The sequence below is a fragment of the Dermacentor variabilis genome, chromosome 1 (genome assembly GCF_050947875.1).
Source record: "Dermacentor variabilis isolate Ectoservices chromosome 1, ASM5094787v1, whole genome shotgun sequence".
Classification (NCBI taxonomy): domain Eukaryota; kingdom Metazoa; phylum Arthropoda; class Arachnida; order Ixodida; family Ixodidae; genus Dermacentor; species Dermacentor variabilis.
This window is the reverse complement of record NC_134568.1, coordinates 184960554-184981350: the sequence shown is the minus strand read 5'-3', so window position 1 is coordinate 184981350 and position 20797 is coordinate 184960554. Positions and strand designations below refer to the sequence as shown.

Below are 20797 nucleotides of genomic sequence, written 5' to 3'. Positions count from 1 at the left end.
AGCACAGTAATTCTGCTTCAAATAACCTAATACAGTAGACTTTTGTCAACCTAAATCAAGATAATTTGACTTTTCCATTAATTCAATCTCAACTGAAGGTTTCCATATATTCTCATACATTTCTATGTGCCAGAACAATAATTCATTTGGGGTGCGATCGGAGATCGTCGTTCGGCGCGTTCATTCGGTTACTGGTGCGCATGCGCGATTGGCCTACTCTGCACCGACGTCACCAGCCACGAGGCACGGCGATGTTTTTGGTGACGTCAAAATGACAACACGCTCCTGTCAATCATCGTGAAATCGAGCACGTCGTCTGCAAAGCGCCGAAACCAACGGGAGTTGGGAAGTTTAGAGCGATCATACGCTCGTTACGAGACCGGCTTCACATCGAGTGTCTCGTGGATTGGATTGGATCCAACCGGTGGCTATGGCTGCGGAATGGCACGTTCGGATCCAATCTATAGTAATTTAATTCGAGAAAATGGTGCTTGCTTTGGGAACTTCGGTTGTGCTGGCGTTGCTTGAGGAGGGAGGAGGAGCGGGTGGAGGTGCGAAACGCATTGGAAGAAATGGCAGAAAGCAAATTCCAGTGTCAGTTTCATTTCTTGAAACAAATAGTGCATTGGTTGTACAGCGAAATCGACCCCATCATCGGGTGCCAGCGAGCCAATGGAATGTTGTTGCTGCCTCTTGAAAAATGCGCCACTGTTCTCGTCGTTTCTTTTTTGTCGCTGTGTGTGACACCACCTAGGGACGATGTAGAGAAACTAATAGCTATAAATTGTGGTAGTCACACATACTACTATTTGAAAACGTGTTTAAGCTTGAGAAGAAAAAAAATACATTTTTTTAGATAAAGATTTCATTTATTGGAAGATGAGAAATATTTTGTTTTGTATTATACTGTCTGCAAGCTGACGACAAACGAGGGACGTAAAATTCCGGGGAGTTCCCTGCTTGCCGATTGGCTGCTCTCTCCGGCCCGTTTTCACAAATTTTGCATACTGCCACTTTGCCATGCGTATCAAACAAAGATCTCTGATCGTGCCCTTGGTGCAAAAATTGGCCCAATCAGTGAATTGAACTTGGCTATTTGGCGCTTGGCTGTTTGGCCCGAATGTGCCTGACCCGAATAGTGACCCCAATCATAACCCTAATGGCTAGAGCATCTGTCTTAGCAGCGCTAGGAGACAGTGAAGGCGAAAAAAAAAAAAAATATCCTCCCAAAAGCGCCGATTTTCAGCCTACCTTAGGAAGATTACCAAGCAAAAACGACAGCTACTGATGAATGATTACCATATTTACACTTCTAACATGCACACTTGTTTCCCAAGACGATTGGTCCAAAAGTTGCCTATGCAGTGTAACGGGATGGCAACTACATGCCGCTTTGTCTTTGATTGCAAAAGCTAATCCAAAGAAGTTATTTTACATGCGAAACTAGCCAAAACACATTCGTATCAGGTGGTTTTGGCATTCTCAAGAATTGCATGTGCTGCAGAATGGACTAGCAGAGTGGTTTGTACAGGTGTGGGCGATCATCCCATTGGTGATAGTTGCAGTCGTTCGATAAATAAGGAATGTAAAATGTGCAATAGACCATACGGAGGACAAGTTTTAGTCTATAAACAGCAATTAAGTGCTGCAATGATGTAGATGTAAAGTGTCAATCAATTTCCATTTCTGTGAAAATTAAGTGCACTGGGATCATCATTTTGTTATAATGCCAGAATCAAGGACATGCCAATTTTTTTTAAATATTAATTAGCCGCACATTAGATTTCTACTTTGAATCCATAAAAACTGGGTGCGTGTTAGATTTCAGAGTTTGTTAGAATAGGGCAACTACACTTAAACCACAATATAACAAAGTCAGTAAAATCAGCAATTTGCTTCGTTACATCGAAATTTCGTTGCATTAAAATTAGACATTTTATGCAATATATGCCAACAAAAGTTTCTTACACGAATAGGACCGCAAGATTATCTAAATTATCAGGCAATCGGAAAAAGCAAGTTTGAATGAAAAAAAGAAAAAGTCATTTTGTTGAATTTGAGAGTTGGCAACGAAGATAGTTTCAACCCATGTCGATATCTTCACATCTACACCACTTCCACGGCTAGTAGTGTCATCCGCTGTGGGATGATGGTATCATGAAAAGTGCTAGCAGCGGTGAGCAAATGCTTCGTCTCCCTTCTACTTCAACGCAACCTACAGTACTGAACCACGTGAGAAGACAGCGCACGCGATGCATGCCATGCCATCTCGGCTTACCTACTTTTTGCATATGCGGCAAATTACCTTTAAAACATTGCGTGCAGGCTTTAAGGGCCCCTCACCAAGTCTGGCCATATTGAGCTGACAAGCGCAGAGCATACAATGCGCGCCGACAATCGTGTTTGCAAAGAATTACATTGCTACACGCCGCAGAAAGGTTTGAAATTTCAATCCGAACGCCGTTTTCCCTTCCCCTCATGGCAACCGCGCTCCAAGCCGGACGATGACGTACTCGTGGCAACACACGACTTCGAGAATTATGCAAGGCAACATCTGTTATTTGTGTGATCTGTTGCTTGAATTGACAAATTGAAGTTTAGAGAAATAATAAATTGCACAAATGGAATGTCTATGAGTGTTTTTTGTTTGACTTCGCACCAAAGCAACCGAGATATACTTCCGCTTCGTCTGCTTGTTCCCACGGTCACGCGGTCACGTGCGCAGGTACCGAAACTATGCCATACTGTGTTCCAGTGCGTGATGCCGCTCTGCGATCCGCTTGTTCTGCCTCAGTATTTGTGTAGGACTGAATTATACCACTAGTCATGTTTCGTTGTGCACAGCGCGCAAAATTGCGCGCTGCATGAAACAAGACGATCACAACAGCTTGCACGCTGGACATAAAGACTCTGGGAACACTATCTGTCCTTGTCAGGCTCTATGTACTTACACCTAGCCAACACATTGTCATGAGTAGCATTGCCATGAGCTCATGGCAATGTGTTGGCTAGGTGTAAGTACACAGCGCCTGACAAGGACGGCTAGTGTTTTCAGAGTCTTTACCTTGACCTATGTAAAACGCCACAAATTCAGGCAGTTAGTACATCTCAGCCACTTCGCAAGGCACATACTGCTTTTTTATGGTTAAGTGAACCCCTACTGGGTTCCTGAGTGCCAATCTCTCACTTTCTCTCCCAATCAGAGTACAAGTGTCAAACGCCTTGGCCAGATCCTTCAGACCAATAAAAATTCTGTACACATAGTGCAACCAATCTATATTTTTTTTCTAATCAGTGCACCTGCATGCACCCCTTTGCTTGCAAGACTCCCTTCACGATCTGCTGCATGCAACCCTGATTATATGTCTAGGAAATTTCTGTTTCCTTTAGCCTAGTGATGTTCTCAGAAGACTAAAATAAATTTTATATGGTTTACCAATGTTTTTTGAATTGTAATTGCTATTTATTGTTTGTCAATTCCCAGTGAGCTTATATGATGCTCATGTAGTACAACTACTTATTTATTCACTATTTTTAATAAATTTTACTTTTGCAAGTCAGTGCCTGCATGTTTCCTCTTGCCATCATCACCTGTTGTGCAGCTAAAAAGGCGAATCACTATCGACATGCCCAGCTTTCTATTTTACTAATGCTCTTTAATTAGTAATGCAAACAGTTATTACTATTCCTATTTTTGCTAGCTAGACTAACAAGAATACTCGCACATTAGCAGATTTATCTTAAACATAATAGGTTAAACAAGCACACATTTGCTTATTCATGCAGTGGACACTGTAATGTTTCAAAATTGTAGCAACCAGTCACTTGCACATACACAGTGGCTTAGGATACTCTGTATACACTTACCGGTTGCGCTTTGCCAGAGGGGTGAGCCCAGTAAGGTGCACAGGACAAGTGGATGCTGTCACTTGGGTTCATCTCCAACTCCCACCACATCACAACAAGATGGCAGGTGCCATCAACTTTTGTCTTTAGGTGCACAACCGAAGTTTCATTAAATGTCAGTGTCTCAATTACAGAAAAAACGAACCTGAAGAACACACATAAAGCATAAAATTATATCACTAAAATGTAAAACAGAAGTGTGCTGAAATGAGCCTCCCAACATTAGGACCAGTAAAGGAAAAAATAATTTCTGGCACATGAGAACGATGCATTAACGCCAAACCACATGCACGCTTGCAAGTGTACGAAAGCTTGTGCCCAAGCGCCTCACAGATCAGCATATGGTGCAGGACAGATCGTACATGTTGAAGCGGAGCACAAGCCCAGATATCTTCTCTAGACAAATATTGGCGTTCTGGCTGCCTCACAAAATATGAAACATCTACCAAGCCGAAAAAATGAGCCAAGTGGACACGCGCTGGTGCGCGTCTTGTAGGCTCAAACCACCATCACCCGCGAGGCACGGCAAATGCAAGGCGCGTGGCCACGTGATTTCGTGAGCCGGCAGGCGTAGGTGTAGTTTGGCCTTTGGGCGACTAAATGGGAAGAGTTTACAGGGTGTTCCAGCTAATGTAATGTTAGCCAGAGTTTAAAAATATGCGAATGCCATGTAGCTGGACAGAACCAAGGTAATGTTGTTTGCTGTCGCCTGGAGATACATATATATATTTTTTCATTCAGGCTAATTAAATAATTATTCTTAAATAATCAACCTCTTAAATATTACAATTAGATGAAAAGTGTCACCGAGAAAATTGTTGAGCGACATGAAAAAAACTCCTAATACAGCTTTCTGTTGCTGAATACGTGCTACATAAAAGTGTTTTTCCAAGCATGACAGAAGCCCGCAAATACATGCAAAGTGCGTTGAGTGGCCAGTCGCGTGGCAATTTTGTGTGCTTTGCGGGTTTCTGTCATGCTTGGAAAAACACTTTTATGTAGCATGTATTCAGTAACAGAAAAGCTGTATCGGGAGCTTTTCATGTCGCTCTACAATTTTCTCATTGATACTTTTGATCTAACTTCAATATTTGAGAATATTAATTAATTAGGACTAATTATGTAATTAGGTTGAATAAAAATATAATCCGAGTATCTCCAAGTGGCGGCAAACAACATTACCTTGGTTCAGTCCAGCCACTCTAAAGGCTAAAGTTAGCTGGGCCACCGTGCGAGGAGGAAAGGGCATGTGGCGAGCCTTTCCTCCTCTCTGGCTTGTGCAAGTCAGTGCAACACTGTTTTAACGTGTTGTTGTTGCATGCTGCATGATGATTTGGAGATGTGTTAGCTCGTTCTCGGTGAAATTTATGTGACGGCTGTTCATACAAGGTCATCAGGGAACCACTGAGTGGCCTTTCAGTGCAGCAGTAACTACAGTATGTGAAGATTTCTCTTGGGTACTAAAACAAATTACGTGCATCATCAACCGTGGTGTGCACCCATGTTGTGAACTATTTTGGCTGTATCAGTTTTCACTCAAAGAAGAGAACTGTCACCCGTGAAATGCCAGCGTGAACTGAAAAATCTTCTCACTATCTGATCACTTGGCATGGGATGTAAAAGATAAAAGTGCTTGCTGATGTGCAACCAACCCACTGCAACCGCAAACATCAAAGCTCCATTAACTATAAAATATTTGCATCAGCCCCTGGCATCGTTCTCATGCTTTTCAAGTTTAGTAGATTTGAAATCACTATGCCACGTCTACACTAGCCTCCTGTATAAGACTGATGGCGTTACTCAACACAGCGATCACTGCAGTTGACAGACCAGCATGATACATACTAACTCAGTGTTTCAGCATTGCCTTTTTGCCCTGTAATGCAGTAATATCCGAAGGCAATCTCATAAAAAAAAATCTGGGGGCAATTTTTAGGGACACAATTTCCACAAGATGGGCAAGTACATTATAGAGAATAAGACAAACAAGGAGACGAAGAAAAAAAAAATCAACACCACCAAAAAAAATAAAGAGAAGGTTCTCAGCTTTCCTGAGAGCTATATGAAAAAGAAGTAGGGAAAAAAAATATGTGCCAATGCCACAATAAGACCTCCCATGGTCATGCCACATGCTTGGACAATGCGCTACATATAGAACAGATTTATAACCCAGTATCTACCACTCCTTTGGACACTCGTGGAGCCAACAGAGGGTCACTCAAGAACTGTGCCATATTTACTCTAATCTAACACGCAGTTTTTTACGACAAAACTGGTTCAAAAGCTGCATGAGCATTAAAATCGACTATAACCCTATATCTGCGTTACCATATGGTAACGGCCACCTCGTACGCGCTTTTAGCCCCGAGTATGTCCAAGCACTAGCAGGGGCAGTGGAATGGGCAGCACACTCTGCGTGGCTCTGGCGGCGCTGCGATAGTGAAATCTTGAAAAGCACCAGACGAAACGCTCACATACACTGTGACGCACCTATATGCTTGGCGAGCACAGGAGATATTGTTCCAATTTTTGCTGGAAGCACTTCATTTATTTGGTCTGTATTCTCTGCTTACAAGCAGAAAATGAAATGCGTATTGTTTTTTGCCACAGATGCAAAAGCAGTCCCTGAACTTACTATATAGCACATCTGTCCTAGCCACTGGAACCTTGCTACACTGTCGAGAACATGGGCACTTTCAATCATAATGGAGTCCCATCGCGATGAACTTTTTCAACACCAAACAGAAAATGATCACTCCTATAGATTCAGCAATTAGGAACGAGTTTGTTGAGCTTACAGAGCTTGAGGGCGCAGACGACAGTCTATATGAACTTGAGTGAGCAGATTTGGATCATAGATAATCCCAATCGAGTGAACGAATGACAGGGGAATTATACGTAGCTAGTCCTTGTAACATCAAAAGTAAGCATAAATTAAGCTGTTCTGTAGCATGTTCATTTTCTCCTTGGCACACCCTTTAAGTTCGAACTTGTAATTTATGTAATACAACATGAATTTGTGCTGTCTTTGACACCATATATCACATGCCACGGTTCACTCACCACCAGTCCTGTTTTAAAAACCTCAAACAAAACGAAAATGAACTGACTGCTGCTGTCAAAGTAACGAGTGTGGTACCTACATTGACTTTACGCAGATGCAGGAATGCTATCTCTGCCTCTAATGTGCATACGAAAATTCCCTCACATCTGTGCAATTCAATCGTAATTTTCTGCCTTCTCCTGATGAAACTTGCACATGCGCTATGCGGACAAGTCAATAGCACTCTGCAGCATATTGCCATGGGGCAGGATAAAATTGACTCTGGCGAACCTGTTTGCGAATCGGTTATCAATTTGTATTTCTCCAACTGGGACTCAACCAGAACGAAATCGGAGTGCGCTGAACATGAACCTGAGCCGAACCAGTATTTTTCCCAGTTTGACACTCAGTATAGTTGCTTGTGTATATGTATAATAACACACACACCCAGTATTCAAAATGTTAACAGGCAAACTGGTAACTTTAGGAAACTCCCAAAGCATATCAATGACCTAAATACACAATCAAATGCTTAAATATGACACTGCACTGACATCGCTAGCACCACACATAGAGCACAAAATTAAAGGAAAGTTTGGCCTTCATTTTGTCCACTAATCAACTTCCTGCAAAAAAAAAAAAAAAAAAAAAACCCCACGAGAACAGAGTTTGAAAAGAAAAGTGAAGCAGTCTAAACTGGCATAGCGTGAACCTTTAGTAAATCTTTAGTCATCAAGTGAACAAGCACACAAATTACAATGTGAATTGTCATGTTATAATGGGCATTCATTCACCTGAAAACAGGCATCCGGTCAGTGACAAACACAAAATCATCCGGCTGCAGCTGGCTCAGCTGAATGTCATGCACAGCACTGATGCCAGGGCAAGTTCGCACTGATGCAGGCACCTGGACTATAAGCTCAGGAGTCACTTGAATGGGATTTGGTATGTGGTAGCTTCTCAAGAATGATGACTCCACCACCTGAGCATACACTGTTGCTGCATGAGGTACTGTGATGCAACCAGGCTGCAGGTAGAAGCAGAAGGTGAGGCTGACAGGCTTTATCAGCACAATGATTTTTACATCTTTGTGCCAAGTGCAGAAACCACAGGTGAAATAAAATACCATACTTAATTTCTGGCCAGCTAGTGCCAGGCATACAAGTGACCACTAGGTAACAAAAGGTACCACTTAAAATTCACTTTTTTCGCACGCTTGTGTGAGCTCTTGTGACGAAAGGACATGAACATGCCAGTGGGGGTGGCTATTAGCTCCGCTTCCTCCACTTCCCCAACAGCCTCTCTCCCCACGCACACAGCTCCTCAAAAAACTTCACCGTATTCATTACAACAAAAAACCTCTCTAAACACATCCACACCAGCCTCTGCAGAATGCCCTGAAGCCACACAACATAAAAAATAATTGTTGCAGTAGCAGTGCATAGTACTTACATTTGAGAATTAAGCACATAAAATTCACCTCGTAGGGCAACTGCTGCAGTTGAAATTCTTACGACGTGTGTAAGCCAACAAACAAATAGGATCCCACATAGTTAAGTGATAATGATGGCTGCCTTTCTCTAATCCACCAAAGATTTTAAGAAGATTTCAACTATTTTTTTATTGTTTTGTAAGTAAACGTGTTCACATGCAAGAGTTTGGTTAAAGGGCCTCTCACCAGGTTTGGCCATTTTAAACAGATAAGCACAGAGTACACAATGTGCATTGAAAATCGTATCTGCAAAGTTCTACTCCGCTATGAGCCGCAAGAACGGAGGAAATTTCAAAGCTAATGCCGTGAGCTTTTGTTCTCAACGGAGCCCAACTGCCAGCCGAAGAGTCGAGGTCAGACATACAAGTGTGCCTACGTAATTTGCATTGCTAAAATGTCACTCACCAGGACGTGTGACCTGCAGAATTATTCTAGGCTACAGCAATTATTCATTTGATCTGTTGCTTCACTAAATGATTTTAAGTGTAGAGAAATAATAAAACCTACAAACCGAATGTTTGCGAGTGTTAGTTTCCCTCTGTGCTGTAGCAAGAGGAGCGTACTTCCATTTCATCTACTTGTTGCCACATAATGCAGTTGCACTTGTGGGAAACCAAATTATCTGTCATTTTATACCAGGTTCCAGCGCATGTTGTGGTTTATTGTGGGGACGACGCACTGCCATAATCACGGCAGTGCGTCGTCCCCACTGGGCGGCTCAGCAGAACAACAAGCCTTAAAGATCAGAAATCAGAACAACGGCCTCCAAGTGCCCACACGTTTGCGCGTGAAGCCATAACATGATCATTTAGGTACTGTCATAGAGTTTCTCACTGCATTACCTAGAGGGAAATCTGATGCTGCTGCACTATGGTATACATGGGAATGCTGGTATATTGTGACTTTAGATTGGCACTGTTCTCGGAAAGCCAGGACACCTTGAAGATAAGCACCGTTCCATCTGTCACAATGATTCATTTTCTACTAACAGCATGCAAAAAGCTCTTTTAGCTTTATAATTATACAAAAACAAGTTTTTTTTAATTATTAGAACTTATTATTGCATGCACAATTATATGAAAAATAAAAAGCATCAGTGGGCCGCAAAATTTGGATGACAGACGACAAGATTTGAGCATGCTTTGGAACAGTTTGTTATCTCTTCTTGCTTTTCTTTCCATGGTTATGCATTGTAAGTGAGTAAAGATCATTGGAAGACGTATTACGAGTGCATGAAAACCTTTTATGAAGATTTTACTTTAAGAATGCGTTACAGTAAAATCTCATTACTACGAACACCACATTAATTAACTTTTAAGATTTACGAATTTTTTTAAATCCCCGCCAAAATGCCTATACTATTTTCAATGTAAAAAAGTTTCAGTACTTTGAATTTCAGATTACCGAATATTACAGAATAATGTACGTAATTTAATCCCGTAATCACCAAGATTCTTCATTCTTACGAAGTTCCGTTGAAGTTTCGGTACCGAATCCCTGAGGCTTACACGTATCATCATCATCCATAGCAGCCATGCGCTGGGGAACTTGTTTCAACGGGTACAGCCCCAGTGTGAGCGTCGCGCATGGTCAGGTTCGGACTCTCCTACTACGTCGTAGGCCTAGCATCACCACGTTGATAGCAATCGGCAGGAGCTGCGAAGTTATTGGCGCTGTAATTGTGTTGTGTGTTCGCTTTGCTTATAATGAGTTCTCCTGGCTCCCGCATTAAGAAGAAGCGATGCCAGTTTTCGCTCAAAGAAAGCAAGTTGACCTGTGCAGGGAGAGTGATATTCCCCTGTCAGCAATGGCAACGTTGCTCAAGGATTGGGAAAAGATCATGAAATTGCGTCGAGAGTTACAGCTAGAACGTCGACGACGCCATCCTCACGTGGTTTAAGGTTGCCAGACAAAACGATGTGCGCTTGTCAGGCCTGATTATTCAAGAGAAGGCACTACAGTTCACGGCCACCTTGGACATTTCCTGTTTCGATGCAAGTGTCAGATGGCTTTACTGCTTCGGGCAAAGGAATCGCATTGCGTGACAGGTTGCTTGTGGTGAAGAAAAGGCAGCAGATGGCGAGAGTGTGGTTGCTTAGTGGAACAAGCGCTTTCAAGAGATCATTGAATGTTTCTATCCAGACGACGTTTTCAACGGCGATGAAACGGCGTTCTTTTATCAGTTGTTGCCTGATAAAACAATGAACTTCAACGGTGCCAGGTGCAAGGGCAGAAAGAAATCACGTCTCTGCGTATCGGCTCTGTTCGGCCGCAACTCCATGGGCAGGGAAAAACTCAAGCCGCTAGTTGCTGGCAAGTCTGCTAAGCCGCGCTGCTTGAAAAATGTCTCGTTGCCTTGCAACTACCGAGCCAACAAAAAAGCGTGGATGACGCGAGAATTGTTAACTCAGTGGCTGCTGCAGCTCGACGACACAATGAAGATAAAAGACAGAAAACTATCCTCATCGTTGACAATCGCTTGGCACATATCGTGAATGTGCGATTGAGCGTCCCTTTTTCCCTTTCCCCAGTGTAGGGTAGCCAACCGGGCTCAGTCTTGGTTAACCTCCCCACCTTTCCTTTATGATTTGCTCTCTCTCTCTCTCTCTATGCCCCCGAATTGTACTTATTTGCTCCAACCTTTGAACCAGGGCATCATCACATGTTTGAAGGCCCAATTTTGGAAGCGTCTTGTGCAGCGCCTTTTGATCAATATTCAACTGAAGCTGCCCACACAGGTAAACGTGCGTCAAGCTGCAGAAATGCTTACAGGGTTGTGGTGAAACGTGAAGGCAAGCACGATCAGCAACTGCTGGCGGAAGGCAGGCCTTTTAAAGGCTTCACCTATGCCACAAAACTGTGATGACACAGAGGAGCTCAACCCAGAACTGTGGAATGAGCTTACCGAGAAGCTCGCCGTCGACACCGCGGTGACCTTCAATGATTACACTGACAGCAACTACATCCGTGGAGCTCACCAACGAAGACATCGTGAATAAAGTGCGTGAGCAAGGAGATTGCAGTAGTGACGAAGACGATGCCGACACTGGATCAACACACAAAGAGGAAGAGGCTGTTTCCAGCTCGGATGGTTTAGTTTTTCAAGAAAAGATGCAATCATTCCTCGGGCGCTGTAATGATGTCCCCGATGAAGGTCGAGGATCTGGAGGCGTTCATTCTGCAGCGCTTGCTGTATAATTGCCAGAAGATTACAGACTTCTTCAAGCAATAAATTGTAGTTAAACTGTGCCCAGCGTTCTCGTTTGTTATTTACGTATGAACACACACATCTGCTGCAAAGGCATGTAATTTTCCTTGTGTTACATTACTGACATAAAAAAATAATTTAAATATATATTGATTTTTCAGTACTAAGATAATTCAAATCAACGAATTAAATTCGCCGGTCTCGCGAAGTTTGTTGTAATGAGATTCAACTGTATTTGTGTAGCCATATCCACATTTTAGACGAAGCCTCTTAACACACCAGCCAACACAAGCCTCGCAGACACATATACCATCATTCCCATGAAAGCACAGCGCCCCTTAGGAAACTCCCACAGACGGTGGCACCAGATTTCGCACTAGGTGTTAGAGTGAAAAACTCTATGGGCGCCCTGCCAGAGCATTGTGGCGTCGTGTAAGCTAGGACTCTCGTCATGCCGAAGCTCGGATAAAAAAAGACCGAGTGCTCAGCGTAGAAGAAAAATTGAACCTGATTTGTGCTATCGAACGTGGCACGAAGAAGTCTGCGCTGGCACGTGAGAAGGATCTACCATTGACTACGGTGTGTGGCATTTGGAATGTGAAGAAGTTGCTCAGCAGTGCTGCAGAGTAGCACTGCCGGCAGTTGCCTTCTGCAACAACTCGGCAGTTGCCTCTGTTGCAGAAGGATTGCCTAATGACAGTGATGAGGTCAACACGGGAAGCGACAGCACAGGCGATTCAGGCCGAACAGTGCAGAAGCTGCGCGTTACGTCAGCCTTATGAATGCAATCATCGCGACGAGAACAGCACCCTGCAAAGAGAAAGGTGCCCCACCACTTCTGTAGTGCTACCGCACCCATGCATGGAGAATATGCAATGCCAACGAGGAATCTGCCATGCGAGTGTTTGCCGAGAAGAGGGGGCTGGCTGAAATGCTGGCTCGCAGCTTCGGTAGGTTTGAGGCCACTGCCGTCGCTGCTCGGCCGCTGTGGCATCAAATCAAAGTAAGACTTTTGTCGCACGAAGTGAATAAATACTGCAGGTTTTTGCCCTTTCATTGCACTCTAGTTCTGTTTTTGACTAGTAAGTGGGCGATCTCAGGCTAGTTCGGTTAAGCAGTACAGTCGAACCCACTTATACAATATTCAAGTGCCACGAAAATCCCACTGTTATAACTGATAATTGTTGGCCAGGTTGCAAGAAAAAAATCAAAGTAGAGGAGATGGCAGAAGAGCTGATGTGAGAAAACTATAATGGTGGTGAGGCCAGTGCCCCTCCCCACCACCTTCCTCCATCCGGATGCTGATTGTGTTGACTCGTTTAATTGTTTCCTGGGCGTTCCGATCGCGTGTAACAAGCCACGACTGTCGGCGTTCAAGAATGGCACTGCTATAACTGCAAAGAGGTGTCACGGGTGGCAAGCGATATGCGAGCACTGCCGAGGCATTGCTTTGTTGGCCCCAAAAGGGTCCTTTAAATATTGCAAGAAGGCTGCGCGGCAGCCTGTCAGCTTGAGAAATCCAGAAGAAACGCCAAGGAGAGATCGCCACTAGCATCTCGCCACATACTTCTCAGTGGCTTGCACGAGAAAAGCCGATGTCCGTCAGCAGCTTTGCATGCTTTACGCGAAGCTTGTCGACATCCTCCTCCAAGGCATCCATATGCTCCACGTAGTGCAGTGGAAGGTTCCTCGCGAAAACGAAGCCCTGGAGGGATCATCTGCCGGGCCTCCTGTGAAGACAACTTTGAAGCAGCCTGCGCTACTGTGTCATTGCTGTTGTCGTCGCCGCCGCTGTCTGATGCAAGCACATTCTCGACGATCGCCTTATTGGTTAGAAGCACTTAGTTTCCTAATCATTAGCCGTGCGCTTTTTTTTCGCCGACAATGTTGTGCATTGCTGATGATTTTGATGCAACCAACAAAGACGAACCCATATAATCAAGCTGTTTGCAGAACTGCGCTGTATGAGGAGCCAGTGAGCAACATGCAAGCAATCTGCGAGTGGCGCAGTTGGTGCGGTCCATTCATGTTTCGTAGGATGGCACGGCGTAGAGCTATGCACGCAGCCCATTCGTGTTCGGAGGGGTGGAAGGGTGATGGGAGAGAGCCGCATGGAGATGGCTGGAAAATGAGCATGCGGCAGCTGTTGGAGCAGCCGATGATGCAGCGGCTTGAATTTCTCGTTTTCTCTTTTTTCTTTTCAAGGATTTCACATTTCACTACCTTTCGGCTCTTACACCCAGCAGCCACACTTCATCGTTGATAATGTAGCATCGAGGCATTGTAGTAAGCAGGTTACTTCACCATGAAAAACATACAAAAGTTGACAGTGCCGTAGCTTCTTCGTTATAACCGATACATTGTTAAAACTGGTATCGTTATAAGTGGGTTCGACTGTACTACCGTGTAGTACATACTTTTTCCAAGCTCCGGACAACTACGGTTTAAAGAGGTTTCACCTTATAACCAAAATTTGCAATGGGGCCTGGTGAGGTGCCCTTTCACGTTCAGGGTGCTTTACAAAAGGTAACTCAGTGACAACTGTTCAAATTGTAAAGTCAAAATGTTGCTGAAATTTCATTACCACACAAGACGTACGAAAGAGCTGTAAAACTGAAGACTATCACACTTAAGATATGCCTGTCAAATTTAATAACCGAAAGCACAATGAATGGCTTACACATATACAGTATTGCAAACAACTCCATGTCAATTACTGCTTTTAAAACACAATGTATGTCTATGTGTAACAAGTAAGATAGCAAGAAAGCTGGAAATGCTTGCCTACCTGCGCAAGTCTACAAAGTGCATCAGCAAATGTTTCAATGGCACCTTCACCAATTAGCTCCGTGTCAAACACTTCTGCCACAATGATGTTTGCTTTCTCTTCCATATCTTTGCCTGTTGAAGGGAGAGATTAAAAATGAGATAAAAAACATCGCCAGGTGTGTATTCAAGTAGTTTAGTCTTTCAGCATTTCACAATTATAAAAAATTACTGATAAACTATGCTAGACAACCTCCAACATGATCAAACAGAAGGAAAGTGAATTTTTGTCTCACAATAATAATTTTAAGTACTTTTCTCCCCCACAAGCAGTAACTGGAATACCTTACGTGCTGATGCTGATGAATACTTGAAAGCATCATCTTTTACGCATTCATGATGGCAAATAACAGTGAAGCGATTAAACTGCTTTGCTTTCTGCTTCAAACTGATTTAACACTACTAGGTAACTTTACTCTGTTTTTGTACTATCTACTGCTCACTGAGCAGGGGACGGTATCTATGCTTTTTTTTCCCATAAGAATCTTTTTGGTAAAGCAATTTCTTTCAATATGCATTGATTGTTTGTTGGTGCTTCTATTTTTGCACATGTCACCCACTCATCATATAAATAGGTGGTAAAATATTCCCTAAGCTTGCTTACAACTAAGAAAATTATGTGCCAGAGACGAATTCCTTATCTCACTAACGGTCATGGTAGCAGCTTATCTACAACCCTCATGCTTTTCACCCAATGTTTTCCTTTCAAGAAAGCAAACAGTGCACTGTGTGCTCGTGCTTCATTAAAAAAAAAAAAAAATCCGTCAGAACAGAGATGCTGTGCTTGAGAAAGTACAACCAGTTTTAAACTAGTCTCGACACTTGTCAAAAGTTATATTAGTATCAAAAGGAAAGACTGTATTTAATAATGAGAGACAGCCAACCTGTCATCTATTCCTAGATGTCATTAAGTCAGCAAGTACCAAAAAATATTCATGAGACTTCTCTGAAAATGAACTACCTTGCACCGCTCTACATTCATGCTGTTTTTGAGAAAGGCGCAGAACATGTGTCTGGTAATAGAGCGTGTCAGTTTATGAATCTTTCCAAGAAAATGTTTCAAATGCACCTTCTTTTAAAAGGAGCTATCAGCAAATGCTGTCACACCATGCACAATTTCACAACTTTCCCATTTTTTGTTGTTGTTTCTATTCCACTAAAAGCAGTGTTGATGTTCTGCCACAGAGCAATGCCTACAACGTTTCACACATCGATATGCTATGCTGTATCAAAATGACCTCCATGACCAATCCTTTATTACACTGCTCAATGTTGGAGGCTGTGCCACCAGTGACACTGGTGGCACAGCCTCCAACATTGAGCAGTAACGCTAAAGTAACGTTTCTGTATAAGAAAGGAGACCGCAATAATTTAAGAAATTATAGACCAGTATCTATATCCCAATCTTCTCAAAAGCTTTTGAGAAAGTTCTATATACTAGGTTGTGTAATTTTATGAATAAGCATGGTCTTCTGTCACCGAATCAACTTGGGTTTTGTAAAAATAAATCTGCCGAATTAGTGCTACTTGAACAAAAGGAATACATACTACCGGCTGTAATCTCAAGGTGGAACTGGTCGCATTTACCACTGGGAGCTATGTGTCCATACTGCTCCGTTCCTGTGATGGAAGCAGATGCATACCACCTAATATGGACATGTACTGGTTTAAAATCGGAACGCTTGCGTCTCCTACTGCAAGCCGGCCTCCGCTACAGTGTGACAACCAGCTATGACCGCTGGATACATGACAACAGATTCCACAAAACACTGCTTCAATTCATACACAACACAGGCCTCATAGCACACATATAATACACATATACGCATCAAGAATTATGCCTTAAGGGCAGTCTTTATCGCAATAAAAAAAAAAAAAGTGACACTGTTTCCTGTGACTAGTTGGTGCCACACATTTTCAGCAAGATTCCTTGTTTTGTTTTACCTGATCTCACTATAGTTGCCACCATATTTTGACTCATTTTGGACTGAAGTCAGATTGTGGAGGTGGTATTCAATGCACCACCATTCTAATTTTTACTCATGATTATTTCAATATTAATGTAGGTGAAGACACACTTGGCAATGACAACACTGCACAGTCTATATAGAGACAATTTTACTGTACTTGCAAAGAATTAACAGCATCTTATAGAAGGCAGCACAGAACACAAATGCACAGGACAGACAAAAAAGTGAAACTTCCGGGATGACAAAATAGTCCACTCTGGAGGAAGTGACACAACTCAGGCAGGCAGCTGTTTCCCCCAAGATCAAAAATGGTAAATTAACATCCTTCATGGTGTTCTTTGATATGATCATCATTCATAATATTCAGTAAGTAATAATGGTAAAGCTGAGGAAGCTTATTTTTTTTACTGTAGGCACTACTCGGCCACGATGTTTAAAGAAATGTAGCAGTAACTACATTTGTTTGTTGGTGCATCACAATAAAAACAAAAAGTGGCAGGGATTTCAAGATGGTAAGGGAAAGGGCAAGTGGTACATTGAGCGAAATTGTAGGCTACCTGCTCAGTGTACAGAAATAGCATTTTTCTCAGGTGCCCACGATAGCAATGCTTAGAAACTAGACAGATTCGTTTACTGTGCTCAATAAGCTTCACTAGGCTTTTTTAATGCTGCAGCAATTTAGATCAGAATGAAAAACCACTGATGCAACTTCAGACAGAATGAACCACAATGTTCAGTTGCTTTCCTTTTATGTGTCAACACAACACACATTGTAGGTGACAAAAAATAGCTTCACAGACCAAGCCAGAAAATTTGGAATGCCAGAATCTAAGCCACTTTATTGTGCTGTTGAACACAAAAAGGGTAGTTTCCATCACTAACAAAAGAAAGGAAGGAACAGGCTGACTGCCTCTCAGCAACAAACTTATTAACAAAAATGAACAATTAAGTGCTGGACTTCAATGTTTGTGCCCGATGAATCACAACACAAAGAAAAGGTTGCTTCACCACAATGCTGTAATTTTTCGTAAAGGCAAAAATTAGGGGCAGCACCTACGTCTTAACATGTGGTAATCTGCTTGCTTGGCCAATAGAGCCAAAATGCATAGCAGCTGTTTGGCCACTGTGGTGTCTCGCATTTCAAAGTCCTGGCCTACAGGACAAAACGTACACTGTGAAGAAAGTACTGAGATTGAATTTTCTATGGTGCCCGTTTCTCATGAGCAAATCTGTTGCCTGACAAAGAGCCTGTACATGTTAGTTCATGCCACTTTTTTCCAAATTAGTTTTTGCTGTCAGAATACCATACTAATGCAGGAAAAAGATACATTTTTGTTTGCAGAAATGTGTTGTTACCAAATGCAATGGGCCATCACCAGTTTCAACTATGCACTTGCACCAGATATGCCTTCAGCATCTGTTGTGAAGTCCTGCTACATTGCATATGGAGGGCTAGCATGTTCTGCAAACATGCAAGTTGTATTGAAACAGCATTGCATTGCATAAAACATATCAAACACCTATGAAGAAACTGTTTAACCTTAAGGCTCCTGAACTGCTCCACGAGCTTGATGAATGAAGACATTCTGTGAGTACATTGCAGAACTGTGAATATTTTTCCAAGTTTTGTTTCCAAGTTTCCAAACTTGAGGCCAGCTTTATATATATTTTCATTTCAAGATATACTGGGTGGCACAGGCGATCTGTATTGTGCGGCACATTGCAAACAGCAATGCGTGGTGCGACTGCCTTGCTAATAGGGAGATCGCAAGAGGCAGCACGTGGGTGACACGGTGCAGATTCACAGCAGCCGCTGAACACAAATCTCGGCTCATGCAGCGCTTTGTTTCCATAAATGGTGGACACGCTCGATGCATGTCATTGGTGAACAGACGATGGCGCACTACTCTGGCACCAACTCCTAGATTTGTCGTCGCAGAGCCTGTCTTGCGCAGCACTATGCTTTTCTTCTCACAGTTTCACCATAGCCTGATCCTCTGCTTTCCTCCTTGCGCTCTCTTTGCTATCGCCGTCTTTCATCCCCCACTGCATTTGGGGTTCTCTTTCATCCTTCGCTGTGATCATTCGCTCGGTTACGCTGAGGGACGGCTCCATCACTCAACGCAGGAGCGTATGCCTAAGAGCTGCACTCTAAAAACCATCAAAAGGAGCATGTGCCACTGTGCTTCACATGCGTGACAGCAGTGCTCTCTAAAGAAGCTTCAAATAAGTAATTCCGTTCGGTGGCTTACTTGGTGAGCACATAGAAGTGACAAGGCAGCGGTGTAACTCCTAGCTGCTGCCGAGAGCAAGCAGCTGCACGACACTGTATGCTTGAGCAGTGCATGCTAGCTTGAGACGGTGATATGAAGTAGCGTTAAGAGATGTTATGTGTCATGAGCGAGGCCATTACGATATTTTTCACTCCGCAACAAAAGTGTAAAAAAAAAAAAAAAAAGACGGCTGAGGGTGAATTTACAGAGAACCTTCTCTGTTGATTCTGATCTATGCACTGTTTGTACTTGTGGCTCAGCCATGCTATTACATAATAAGTGCATATGGGCCTGCAGTGATTTTGGAACTGTTGGCGCCATTATTGTGGCTTTCAATGTGGCTCAACAGGAGGCAGGTGTATTCATCATGCACTTGTATGTGTTTGAATGGGTCATTTTTACAAGCTCCAGTGGTAAAAAGTACGTTTTCCTAACTACACAGTCACTTTTCATCACAGTATGGTTTAAATGCGAATGAAAAAAAGAAATAGTGCAATAAGAAACACCGCACCAAGTTCTTGAGTGTAATGAAGGTATAGTTAACCATATACTTTTGACATGCGACCATTTCTACGTGGGACCGTAAGGTCGTCGCATAAGCGACAGGCTGCGTGAGCATGCCCACTTACAACAATCCTTATAACAATACTTAACCCACTTATATTCACTTATAACAATACTTAAGTGCCACGAAAATTCCATTGTTGTAACCAAAAATTGTTGCATGCAACTAGATTGCACGAAAAAAAAATCAAAATGGGGAATGGCAGAACTGTTTTGCGAAAATTATAATGGCAGGGACGCCAGTGCCCCGTTTAACTCTGCTTCCTGCACCCACCGATAGCATGTAACAAGCTGTGGCTGTCGGCGTTCAAGAATGGTATGGCTAGTAAAGTAGGGTCACAGGTGGCAAGTGACATGCGAGCTCTGCCAACACATCGCTTTGCTGGACCCAAAAGGGGCCATTTCAAAAATGCACGACGGTTGCTGCAGCAGCCTCTCAGCTTGAGGAATCCAGAAGAAACAGGACGAGATTGAGACAAGAATCTCGCCACATACTTCTCACGGCCTTGCACGAGAAAGCCCCATGTCCTTCAGCTTTGCTTGCTTTACGCGAGACACCCTTCTCCAAGGCATCCAGGTGCTCCATGCAGTGCAGCAGAAGGTCCCTTGCAAAAACAAAGCACCAGGTAGACTGAATCATTCGCAGGGCCTCCTGCGAGATCAACAATGAGCCAGCTTGCCCTACCGCGTCATTGCTGCCGGCGTTGTCGTCACTGTAGTTGTCGCTATCCGATCTAAGCACGTTCGCGATGATCGCCTCATTGCTTAAAAGCACTTCCTTTCCAAATCTATAGCAGTGTGCTTTTTTTTCACAGGCAACGTCGTGCATTGCGCATGATCAGCAGGCGGATCTGCCATCTTCCATTTCGGCAGCTAGTCAAACAAGGCTAAGAAACCATGTGGCCAGGAACGACTTTGACGCAACCAACAAAGACGGGCACGAGCGGCTTAATGTGGTGGCAGAACAGTGCAGCATGAGGGGTTAGCAAGCAATGTGGGAGCAGCGCCCAGCACTCACAGCGAAGTTGGTGCAGTCTATTTGTGTTTCGGAGGGTAGGGCGGTGTAGAGCGATGGGTGCAACCTATTCATATTCGGAGGGGTGGAAGGGTGACGGAAGAGAGGTGCTTGAGGTTGGCGATGCGGAGAAGGCTAGAAAATAGCGTGCGGTGGCATGCAGTGGCTTGAATTTATTTTTTTCTTTTCAAGGATTCGCATTCGATTACTTTTCGGCACAGACACCTGGTAGCCAGACTACATTGTTATAACCAATAATGTGTCATGGGGCATTGCATTAAGCGGAAGCGGGTTATTTCTTCATTGAAAACACACAGAAGTTGACGGTGGAGCAGCTTCTCATTGTTTTAACTGATATACAGTAGACCCTCTTTTATATGTTTTGAAAAGGCCGCAAGGAGAACATACAGTAAAACCTTGTTAATTCGAAATCCCAGATAATTCGAAGGTTTTCTGCAGTCCCGTATTTTCCAAATGTAAATTTGACCTGGTAATTCGAA

The 20797-nt window shown here is 43.2% G+C and overlaps 1 protein-coding gene across 3 annotated transcripts in view; it reads right to left on the bottom strand.

The window, feature by feature from the left end:
* LOC142588953 (protein arginine N-methyltransferase 7-like) overlaps positions 1 to 20797 on the bottom strand; it is a 106915-nt gene that overhangs the window by 58968 nt on the left and 27150 nt on the right. For all 3 annotated transcript variants that reach the window (XM_075700760.1, XM_075700758.1, XM_075700765.1), the window contains exons 5-7: positions 14438 to 14550; positions 7744 to 7976; positions 3868 to 4051 (exon numbers count right to left, since the gene is read on the bottom strand). In XM_075700760.1, the coding sequence (XP_075556875.1) occupies positions 3868 to 4051; positions 7744 to 7976; positions 14438 to 14550 (530 nt within the window). The remainder of the gene's footprint in view (positions 1 to 3867; positions 4052 to 7743; positions 7977 to 14437; positions 14551 to 20797) is intronic.